Source organism: Chiloscyllium plagiosum, unplaced genomic scaffold (assembly GCF_037043375.1).
Source record: "Chiloscyllium plagiosum isolate Xiang-an unplaced genomic scaffold, Cpla_swu_hap1 HiC_scaffold_26, whole genome shotgun sequence".
Lineage (NCBI taxonomy): Eukaryota > Metazoa > Chordata > Chondrichthyes > Orectolobiformes > Hemiscylliidae > Chiloscyllium > Chiloscyllium plagiosum.
The window spans coordinates 35,939,594-35,951,719 of record NW_028270164.1 but is presented as its reverse complement, the minus strand read 5'-3'; the positions used below and the strand labels follow the sequence as shown (position 1 = coordinate 35,951,719).

General features: G+C 40.6%; 1 protein-coding gene across 1 annotated transcript in view; it reads right to left on the bottom strand.

The window, feature by feature from the left end:
* The window catches only part of igfn1.1 (immunoglobulin like and fibronectin type III domain containing 1, tandem duplicate 1), an 83,748-nt gene that overhangs the window by 33,069 nt on the left and 38,553 nt on the right, over positions 1 to 12,126 (bottom strand). Inside the window, exons 10-14 of the mRNA XM_087973623.1 lie at positions 11,310 to 11,478; positions 10,947 to 11,216; positions 2,809 to 3,942; positions 2,167 to 2,418; positions 1,234 to 1,701 (exon numbers count right to left, since the gene is read on the bottom strand). Coding sequence (XP_087829749.1) covers positions 1,234 to 1,701; positions 2,167 to 2,418; positions 2,809 to 3,942; positions 10,947 to 11,216; positions 11,310 to 11,478 — 2,293 coding nt within the window. The remainder of the gene's footprint in view (positions 1 to 1,233; positions 1,702 to 2,166; positions 2,419 to 2,808; positions 3,943 to 10,946; positions 11,217 to 11,309; positions 11,479 to 12,126) is intronic.

The following is a 12,126-nucleotide window of genomic DNA, read 5'->3' as shown; positions in this document are numbered from 1 at the left end:
TGGATGTATTTGAAGATGTTTCTCCCTCTTGTTTGTATCTTGCTGTAATCCAACACCCGCAGCCTTTCTCACCTCACCCTCCAGCTGCCCTATCACCCAAAAAGATCAAAATTACCTGGATCAGGCATCCATCCTTTCTCCTTTGTTTACCTTCTTGCTGTCTCAGCAGCATCTACCAGTAAATATTTCACCTCAAGAGTTATGCCAAATTATTATCATCAAGAACATTGTGCTGTGATCTGTCACCACTGCCTGTCATATGTTTATTTTAAGCACTACAATTTATCCTAAATTGACCTAAGCATCTAATTGAATTCCAAGCGCGGACTGATCTAGCACAAATAAATAGCATAATTTTTGTTTGCACCAGTTTAAAAAGCATTACACTAGACGCTAGTGCTACCAGAAATATATACCACATCCCAGACTGAATCTATCACCATTGCAAATCTCCACTAATTGCATCCATTTGTGGACCTTCACCGAGGTACTTGAGATTTTATTTTAGGTGCAAGCGCATTAATAAATCTTTATTAAAATCTTTGGATTATAACTTTATTTTAGTTTACCTAGAAAGTTACTGTTGCTCTGTGATATAACTAGTAAGCAAGAGTGCATTGTTTTTCAATTAATTTCCAGCTTTTTATCAGATTCCCAACACGTGATGGACTAGATGCTCCAGTTTAAAATACTTTTCTTTTGTGATGAATCAATTTTGAACTGTAAAAGTAAACCAGTCATAGTATGAAACTCTTGAATATGTCACACCTGTTTTGAAGAGTCTTTTAAAAGTAACATTTAAACATGGTATATTTTACTTTCCTATGCAAATAAATGTTTGAACTTTAGTTCCAGAGATGAGGAACTTCAGTTACATCGTCACGATCACAAGGACACAGATTTAACATAGTTCACAACAGAACTGATTGCAACATGAGGAAAATCTTTTCATTCAGTGAGTAGATGGAATCTGGAATGCTCTGCCTGAGTGTGTGGTGGAGGCAGGGTCAATGACAGCTTTTAAACCTAGGATTGGATTATTATCTGAAAAGGGGGATTACTCAGGACTACAGGGAATAGGGAGAGGAATGGCTTTCAGTAAAATTGATGAGCCAGCATAGACATGACTAGTCAAATTGCGTCTTTCCATGCTGCATTTTAAAATTACAATTTCAACAATGGATTCTGCCCCTTTCATTACACTTTAAGCACAAAACGTAAAGCATCCTTTACCTTTATTCTTGATGTCCAGGCTGGTTTCATTGATGTCACTTTCAGAAAACTTTCCTTTTCTTCTCCTTGAACTCCCACTTTGTTCTCTCTGAGATGCATCAGAGATCGACAAGTCTTGAAATCCACCTCCCATGGGTTCAGTTTGGTTTGACATTTGATCTTTTCTCAGTAAACCTTTCTGATCACTCGGTGATAATGCATATCCACCTTTTGTTGATCCATCTCTGCTACTTCTGTGTGATAGACCACTAGGCAGGCTTAAGGCATTAATGTCATTCAGACCAGATTGACCTCTTCCAGAACTGGTGGCATTATTGTACCCTGCTGAATCATCTTTGCCTCGATTGAAACCATCTGCTAAGTTATTTTCCATTTCTCTCCATCCTGATGCATCTGATCTATTCCAGCTGCCTTTTTCACTGCCATCCAAATTTACAAGGTTATCTATTCCATCATCAGACATTCTATCATGACCATCTTTTCTAGTTCCATGCATCCTACTCTTACCATCTCTTCCCAGTCCAGTTGAACTGTCCTTGCCACCTCTTCCTATTTCATATAACCCACCCTCACCATCTCTTCCCATTTCTTCTAATCCACCCTTGCCACCTCTTCTCATTCCATATAATCCATCCTCAACATCTGTTCCCATTCCATCCAAGCTCCCCTTGCTATCTCTTCCCATTCCACCCATCTTATCCATGCGGTCTCGTCCTATTCCATCCAATGTGCCTTTTCCATCTCTTCCCATCCTATCCAAGCTACCTTCACCATCTTTTCCCATTCCACCCATCCTGTCCATCTCATCTCTTCCCATTCCCTTCAATCTGCCCACACTATCTTTACCAATTCCATCTAACCCATCCTTGCCATCTCTTCCCATTCCTTCCAACCCACCCTTGCCATCTCTTCCCATTCCATCCAACCCATCCCTGCCGTCTCTTCCCATTCCACCCAAACTATCCTTACCATCTCTTCCCATTCCATCCAACCCACCCCTGCCATCTCTTCCCATTCCATCTAACCCACCCTTACCATCTCTTCCCATTCCATCTAACCCACCCCTACCATCTCTTCCCATTCCACCCAACCCATCCTTACCATCTCTTCCCATTCCATCTAACCCACCCCTACCATCTCTTCCCATTCCACCCAACCCATCCTTACCATCTCTTCCCATTCCATCTAACCCACCCCTGCCATCTCTTCCCATTCCACCCAACCCATCCTTGCCATCTCTTCCCATTCCATCTAACCCACCCCTGCCATCTCTTCCCATTCCACCCAACCCATCCTTGCCATCTCTTCCCATTCTACCCAACCCATCCTTACCATCTCTTCCCATTCCATCCAACCCACCCCTGCCATCTCCTCCTATTCCACCCAACCCATCCTTTCCATCTCTTCCCATTCCACCCAACCCATCCTTGCCATCTCTTCCCATTCCATCTAACCCACCATCTCTTCCCATTCCATCTAACCCACCTCTACCATCTCTTCCCATTCCACCCAATCCACTCTTGCCATCTCTTCCCATTCCACCCTTGCCATCTCTTCCCATTGCACCCAACCCACCCTTGCCATCTCTTCCCATTCCATCCAACACATCCTTGCCATCTCTTCCCATTTCATCTAACCCACCCTTGCCATCTCTTCCCATTCCTTCCAACCCATCCTTGCCATCTCTTCCCATTCCACCCAACCCACCCCTACCATCTCTTCCCATTCCACCCAATCCACCCTTGCCATCTCTTCCTATTCCACCCTTGCCATCTCTTCCCATTCTATCCAACTCATCCTTGCCATCTCTTCCCATTCCTTCCAACCCACCCTTGCCATCTCTTCCCATTCCATCCAACCCACTCTTGCCATCTCTTCCCATTCCTTCCAACCCACCCTTGTCATCTCTTCCCATTCCTTCCAACCCATCCTTGCCATCTCTTCCCATTCCTTCCAACCCACCCTTGCCATCTCTTCCCATTCCACCCAACCCATCCTTGCCATCTCTTCCTATTCCACCCAACCCACCCTTGCCATCTCTTCCCATTCCACCCAAACCACCCTTTCCGTCTCTTCCCATTCCATCCAACCCATCCTTGCCATCTCTTCCCATTCCTTCCAACCCACCCTTGCCATCTCTTCCCATTCCTTCCAACCCACCCTTGCCATCTCTTCCCATTCCACCCAACCCACCTTTGCCATCTCTTCCCATTCCATCTAAGCCACTCTTGCCATCTCTTCCCATTCCACCCAACCCACCTTTGCCATCTCTTCCCATTCCATCTAAGCCACCCTTGCCATCTCTTTCTATTCCATCCAACCCATGCTTTCCATCTCTTCCCATTCCATCGAATCCATTAAAACCACCTTTTTTAAAACTATTTAAACCACCACTGTCATCTTTTCCCATTCGATCATAAACACTCTGGCCATTTTTGGTAGCATCATCCAATCCATCAATTGAAGCACTCTGCAAACCTCCTCTACCAAAGTTAATGCTGTCTTCCTCTGATGAGTAGTTACTTTTTCGCTTCAGGTCATCTTTAGTTAATAAATCTTTGTCATGCGGTGAACTTCTTCTGCCTTTTAGTCCACCTTTGGTTGCATCATTGAGCTCCTGTTCCAAATTAATATCTGTAAAGTCCTCTTGACTTTGCTTAGATTCCATTTCTTTTCTTAATGAGGGTGGAGAAGCAGTGTCTAGATTTTCTGAAACGAGAGTCAGTTTACATCATTAATTACAAATTACAAATTAATAAATATAAAAGCCAGAAATAATCTGACCGAAATGACATTTTTTGCATAGAAACAGCTATTTTAAAGAGTTGGTGGACAAACATGTAAAAAAAAATTAAATATTGCACAGCTTTAACAATGTAACTAAAACGTTTTGAAAGTTTACATTCTAAATAACAAAGAAAGTTGACACTAAGGAGTTCAAATTTCAAGATATTTTAACAAACTTTTTTGCTATCTTATGTTCATACCATTGAGAGAAGCTGATGATTTTCATAATTGATGTGAATATTTACCTTTCACGACCTACCTTCAGAATTTCCAATCATCATTCCTTCAACTTTTCTAAGTTTGTCTTTTAATTCTGTCCTATACATCTAACATTATTAACATTATCTTAGTATGCCCCCAGTCCTCTAGAGCCTCCTTCACATTTGTTCTTTGGAAATTTCACTTGTTCTTCTGTTGCTATTGCATCGATCTCATTCGCTTGACATTAACAGATTCAAACTTATTCTCGCCCCAATCCCAATTTATCCTTTTTTGTCTATTAAAGGTTTCCACCCATCAAGTAGACTGAGCCAAAATGCAACAGTGAGCTGGCAACCATATTATAATGCCAATTATGGAGATTTATTTGCTCCTAATATCTCCTGCCTCTGTGATAATCAGATGAGGGGAACAGTTACATCACAGTGAGATGTTGAATCAATAACAGAACAGGTAAGTTGAGGAGGAACTTGGGATCAGAGCAGTTCAAGGTTTCTTGAGAAGTCAGGAAACAGCATTCCCTGGCTCACAAGATAACAAAAAAGATATTTTGAAAAACCTACCTTGCTTGTCTCTTTTGCACTGAATTCTATTTTTTTTCTTTTGCAGATGTAGGACACAGTGAAAGACAACAGGTGTATAAATCTTTATTCATTTTCCACCACCAGGAAGAAAGGAAACACCAGGGTGGTCAGTGATAAGCAATGCCCTTCTCATCAAAGGGTGTACTGAATTCTATTCCTGCCAGGCTTGGTTAAGCAGATCGTATTGATACCTATTCAGGCTTCATTTTAATAAACTGGGACCCCAGCAATGCAATTGATGACTTATTTCAATATTTAAAGAGGACTCAGCTGGTTTCACTTGGTGTGGTTACCACTACAAATTCAAATTGAAGTTACCCAGATATGGGAAGAAGGTAGATTGGGAAGCTAGACTAAACAATATGATGGTGTGCATTGGTGAATGTTTAACAAAATACTTCATATTCTCAATGAGGGACAAACATTGCATAGAAAAGGAGTCCTACTATGGTTAATGAGTGAAGTTAAGGACAGTACTGGATTAAAATAATATGTTTCATTTCTTCCTCGGGTTGGAACATGAATAAAAAGTTTTCTGCACTTGTTGTTTCTTCATTGTACATATACCTACATGCTTGCTTGGGAGAAATTTGTAATACTGCTGTTTGTCAACTGTGTGGGGGATTATATAAAAAAAATGGAAAAACAGAAAAAAAATTGGAATTGGGAGATTTAGATTCTCCTTAGTTCAGAGGACTGACTCTGAGCTAGCTGGCCACAGCCAGTCTACTGTGCCCAAGTAAATGAACGGTGACTTGTGATGGGACACCGGCCTAATTGAGATATTTCAAAGTTCTCATTATTCTGGAATACATTTTTTGCTTAATCTTCACCAAACAAAGAATGCAATCAAAAATAGTTTAAAATTCAAAAGAAAATATTCACAGTGTTTTCAAGAAGATTAGTAAAGCAGAGATTTATGAAGATTTCAGAAATCAGCAATAATAACTAAGAAATTAATAGAGGAAGAAAATTAAGTATAACAAGAAAAATAGAAAGGTTTTACAAGATGATCTGCAAGTATCTAGAAAGTAAGACATTAGCAAGGAGGAAATACAGAGTCCTTAAAGACAAAGATGGAAGAAATTACATCAGAAAACAAAAAAAATTTAAAAAGCAAGGTGCACTGAGATAAGGACATTTTTCTTTTTATGCTTCAAGGGAATATATACTACTGAGGATTTATAAATTATTTAATTTAATGGAGGCCATTATTTATGTGTCATTATATATCTTAGTCTAACTTCCCAAACTATCTGAGCAGAGATGAGTATTTGCCAATGAATGGCCTGGCCCAAACAGTTCAAAATGGTGTCTCTTCACTACCTCCTCAAGGCAGTATCTTGGACTTGTCGATAATTACCCCATCCTTTGACAGATAACAAAAAAAATGTAGTTTTAGCAACAAAAAAAGACTACTGATGAAAACTGGAGCTTGTGTCTTTAAGACAGAAATAGATAGGTTCTTGATTAGAAAGGGGATCAAGGATTATAGCAGAATGTTGGAGAATAGATTTAAGAGACATCAGCCATTTTTGAATAGCAGAACGGAGTCAGTAGACTGAATGGCTTAATTCTACTCTGATATCTTATGGTCTTTTGGAAAATATTGATACTAAAAGACCATAAATTCACTGACAGCCTATTTTAAAAGAGGTGGCTACAGAGATAGTGTATGCATTGACTTTGATCTTCAAGAATGCCTTATATTTTAGAGTGGTTTATGTGAATTTAAAGCTAGTAAATGTAACCTTGCTCTTCAAGGAAGGAGGCAAAAAAACCTATAATTCAGATAGCCTGACTTCAGCAATTTGTAAAGTACTAGATACCTATTCTTTCGGATGTATTAACTAGGTCTTTAGAAAATCACAATATGGTTAGGCAGAGGCAATTTTGTTTTATTACATAAATATTATCTTGGACAAATTACAATTTTTGAGGGTCTATCTTGCGGGGTAGCTAAGAAGGAACCAGCAAATGCAATAAATGTAGATTTTCATAAAGTATTCAGCAAATCTCACACAAGAACTGGTTCCACAAGATTGGAGTTTTTGGAATTTGCAGTAATCCATTATCTTGGAGAGAAGTTTGGTTAATAAATGGAAAACCAGTTAAAGGAATTGATCACTTATTTTCAGCTTAGAAAGTTATAATCAGTGGGGCCTACTAGGTTAATGTTTGGGCCTCAGCTATTTACTATCTATATCAATGGCTTAGATGAGAGATGATTGATAGAATGCACTTAAGTTCAATGGATTTTAAAGGAATGAGAGATTTCTTTTTAAAATTATTTAATGAGATGTGAGCATTACTGGCTGGACCAGGATTTTCTGCCCTCACAAATTGTTCTCAAGACGACATCGGTGATCTGCCTTTTTGAACTACTTTAGCCCATCTGGTGTGGATACACCCACAATGCTGTTGGGAAATGAGTTCCAGGCTTCTGATTCAGTGTCCAATTAAAAGCATATGAACTCGGAGCAGGAGTAGGCAATTCAACCCCTCCAGCCCGCTCCGCCATTCAATACAATCATGGCGGATCTCATTCCAGCCTCAACTCCATTTTCTGCACATACTCCAAAACCCTTCCACACTTTATGAATTTTAAAAAATGGTTATCTCTTCTTTAAATTTGTTCAGTGATTTGTCCATAGCTCAAGCTTTTCATCTCTTGAATTAATCCAGTGAATGTTCTCTTAATTGTCTCCAATGCAAAGACATCCTTTCTCAAGTAAAGAGACCAATCAAGCAGGCAGCTTTGCCCAAGATGGTGTTGAGCAAGTGTTGCTAGAGAAACACTTATCCAGGCAAGTAGAGAGTACTCCATCACACTCCTGACTAATGCCCTGTGTATAAAGGACAGGATTGGGGAGACAGTAGGTGAGTTCCCAGCTTCTGACTGATATTGTGGACACAGTATTTAAATGATTGTCTAGTTTTTGGTCAATCGCAAGCCACCCCCCAGGATGCTGATTGTAGTTTAATCTGTGATGGTAATGCCTTTGAATATCGAGGAAGATTGTTAGATTCACTTATGTTTGAAGCTGTTGGTGTCTTTTTGGCTCTTGTATGTTGCAAACAGTCTATTTATTGTGTATTTTCAGCCCATGCTTGAATGTTGTCTAGGTCTGCTTGCATATGGACTGGAGGGATGAATCTTATGTTCTTTTTTGTCGACAAGTTACACCTAGCTTTTTGAAGAGTTTTTCGCCACAAGAGCCATGACCTTTCTCACTGCATCTTATCAATCTCATCTTATTAATTCCCTACCTTGCCCCAGTGGCATTCCATTCATTGGATTCGATCTCTATGTCACTGTGCGCCACTCTTGAAACAACCTGCCACTCAGTGCATGTCAGAAAGACCAGAATTCACACTCCCTTAACCATATTGAAAATCAGACTCAAAATGTGTGGCACTGGAAAAGCACAGGCAGTCAGGGCAGTGTCCAAGGAGCAGAAGAGACGATGTTTTGAGCATAAGCTCTTTATCAGGAATGTCCATATTGAAAAGCACTCATTCCAAAGCTGGCTTGTTTAGTTTTAGATACAGTGTATAAATGTCAGAGAAATGGAAGACAGCATTGCGATTCTCCAGCAGGGGGCTGGAGAAACTGATGGTTAGGGTGGTGAGGAGGTAAGTCCTCTTTGAGGATTTGCTGAGGAGGCCATAATATCAGCCCATTGCGACCTGGTCTGAGGTTGTATCCTGGGTCATGGCAGAGCAGGTCAGGCAGCACCTAAGAAGCAGAAGAATCCATGTTTCAGGCAAAAGCTCTTCATCAGGATTCATGATGAAGGGCTTATGCCCGAAACATTGATTCTCCTGCTCCTTGGATACTGCCTGACCTGCTGTGTTTTTCCAGAACCACACTCTCGACTCTGATCTCCAGCATCTGCAGTCCTCACATTCTCCTGGGTTGGTGCAGCCTTCATAATGCAGAGGGACAGCCAGCTGGAAGAGGGTCAGTGACCTTCTCTAAATCCCCAGGGCAGGTGCTACACTCTTTGCTCTGCCACCTGACACTCATTCCAACTCTGTGACTACACACACCTCCAACCAAGGCTCATGTTCTGACATGCACAATATTGCCTGCACTTGCTCTCACCAATCATCCCAATATCCCATACGACTAACCCTGTATGGCCTCTGCACTGCCTCCTCGCTCAGCCTGGACACCTCCCCACCTGCAGCAGCAGCCATGCCACCCATTTTCAGCTCTCCCAATCTTTCCCAATTATCCATTCTTAGAAGAATGAGGCCTACAGTAGGGCAGAAAGAATCTGGATGGTTGGAGGAGTGGCCGATATCAGACCCCTCATTGCCTATGAGTGGAGAATCCTGTTACTTGTAGAAGGGGACTGGGATTATACCTGGGTTTAAGATATCCACCTCCCACTCTTCATTTCACTCTGACACTCACAGTAACCCCACTGTCAGTGGTATTCACTGTACACTATTTTTAACCATTGTCTGTGACACACTCTCTCCTTTGTCTCGTGAAGGTGCCAACAGCAAGTTCAGGATCCTGGTGGAGAATTGGCTCCATCAGACACCATGTCCTCAACCTGAGAAGACCAGAGTACTGGGGCCTCAGAGAAATCATTGGCAAGGCTGCCTCCTACACCCTAACAGCTCAGATACTGGCACCTCATTGGAAACATTTGGCTGAGAAAGTTCAGCCTGGTGAGCACCTCATTGCAAGAGCTCCAAAACTAGCAGAACAAAGAACCTGCAGCATGCTAGCACTTAGAAGACTAGTGTAGATCAAGGGCACCTGCTCAGCCCCAGGCAGGAGAAAACCCTGTGGTGTAAGCAATCAGAACATTATTCACATTTGCAGGGAGGAAAGAAGTGGCAGACAGGAATAATGGACACAATGGCCTTCATTGCTCAGAAGCTGTAGAACTGCAGCTATACTATGGGGATCCTTCTGTCTAAGCATGCTATCCATGTGGCTGCCTGCATAAGCAGGAGGTTGGTTGTCATGGAGATCCAAGTCCAGCACCTTGTGGTCTGGGTGGAAAGGGGCATTTATCGCTATCGCCATTCGTCCTCAGGAGCAATGATGGTAAGATGGGCACAAGGATCCAGGCCGTCTTCCTCAAAAAGAGACAGGGTGGAGCCAGGATGGAACCAGCCTGAGGAGGAACCACACACAGACCCTGCAGAAGTCATCTGACTGACAGAGTTTTGTATATTTTGCTTTTTACCTCCCTCCATAATCTTGATACTTTTATACTTTGGTGAACTGTTTCTAAAGAGAAAAGTTCATTTAGGTTCTTATCAGCAAAATTTTAAATACATCTAAATTTAGAATTCATAGCTAATGGGGTCCATTTAAAGCTTTTTTTTCCAGTATGTAACACGTTGCATGAGATCTCATGTAGTGGTTACTATAGCAATTACCTTCTTTGCCTAAACGTAAACAATTTCTAATAAAGAGACAAAAAAGATGGTGACAATAAAGACCCCTGAGGCTGCCATTTTCCCTAAGTTGACAAGGAATTATCTAGCTCCCTATGCACCGTATTAATAATGCAGTGTTTTAAAAAAATGAACGTTTTGTTCTCAGTAAGAAAAATAACCTTCACATGAAGGTGGGCCAGGGGACAACAGTTTATTCTGACATCATGAATGGTTGTCCCATACTAAAAGGACTAACACAAGTAATTGACATCGCATAGATTGCCAGCTCAAAACTAGGAAATATCAACAAGTGCTCAGAGATAAGCAGCAGTCCACATTCAATGGGTGCGACTCAACAGACAGCTGCATCCTCGAGATAAAAGATGAACCATAAGAGAAGCAAGGCGACCAATGAAGAATTTCCTAACACTTCAGCTAGAGAGCATGATGCTACCTTTACAACCTTACTGAGACTTATGCACTCTGCGCCAAATAGCCAGTCATCACCTGTTATCAGTGAATTATCTCCAATTGTCCAAGATCATTCCCTTGATTTATCTGATGAACTAATGAATCATATCTAAACCATAGCTTGTTATTAAGTTTGTTAAGAACCAATCTGAAAATTCAAAGGTTCAACTGTGTATTTTAACTGTGGTCCTGAACCCCCAGAATTGAGCACATTGTTAATAAATACAATCCTGTTAGACTTACTTCCTACACTGAGGTATGCACTTGAATATCCAGCTCCAGCTGAAATGATATACACTCCTTTGTCTACATGATGTATGTTTTTTATGATCAAGCTTTGTGTCAAACCATCAGGAGAGACCTTAATTTCATATTTATCACTGTTTTCCAGTGGTATCTTCTTGTATGACCATTCTGCTGGAAGAGGTAATGAAATAGTGCACTCAAAAATTGCATCTTCTCCTTCCTTGCATTTGACGTCTTGTAATTTGTGTATGAAGTCCACCGGGATAACTATAATAATAAAAAAAATGCAATGCAATTAATCATAACAAAGGTACTTCATTGGAATAAAATAATTGCTTAATTTAAAATAATGACACTTACGACTGATATCCACTACTGTTGCAAAAACCTCTGTATCTTCAACATTTACTCTGTACAATCCAACATCATTAAGATGGAGATCTTTAATGCAGAAGGTATATCTTTTGCCAACATGCTTGAGGTGATGTTTTTGATCCTTGTCCAATGAATGTGGGATAAGTTTTCCATCCTTTAATGAGCACCACAAAAGGTTTATTGCTAAATCAATGCACAAGTACTGTTTTTCTGTTTCTAAATTTGTTTTCATTAAGTATTTGTGCTGTGCATTCTAACCTTATGTAAATGAAACTATTGTCCAAACATTGTATTGGCCAGCCCAGAGACAGAAACAAAAAAAAAATCAAAGAATTGCCAGGCACCTAATACACTAGAATTGAAAATGTCTATTACATTGCAAAAATACAAAATCAGGCCCATTTTAACTGCATTTGGTATTTGGAAAGGGACACAAAGAATTAAAGCAAGGAAAAAAGCAAGTAATGAAAAATGCCACATATTATATGACATCAGATACAGTGCTTCAAATTTGTTTTTTGAAACATTGAGTTGTACAAAAATTAATCATTTGTATAACATGATGTAAATCAGTGGTTAGCACTGCTGCCTCATAGTGCCAGGGACCTGGGTTCAATTCCTGCCTTGAGTGATTGTCTGTGTGGAATTTGCACATTCTCCCAGTGTCTGTGTTGGTTTCTTCCTACAATCCAATGATGTGCAGGTCAGGGGAATTGGCTATGCTAAGTTGCCCACAATGTTAGGTGCATTATCAGAGGGAAATGAGTCTGGGTGAATTACTTTTCAAAGGGTTGGTGTGGAC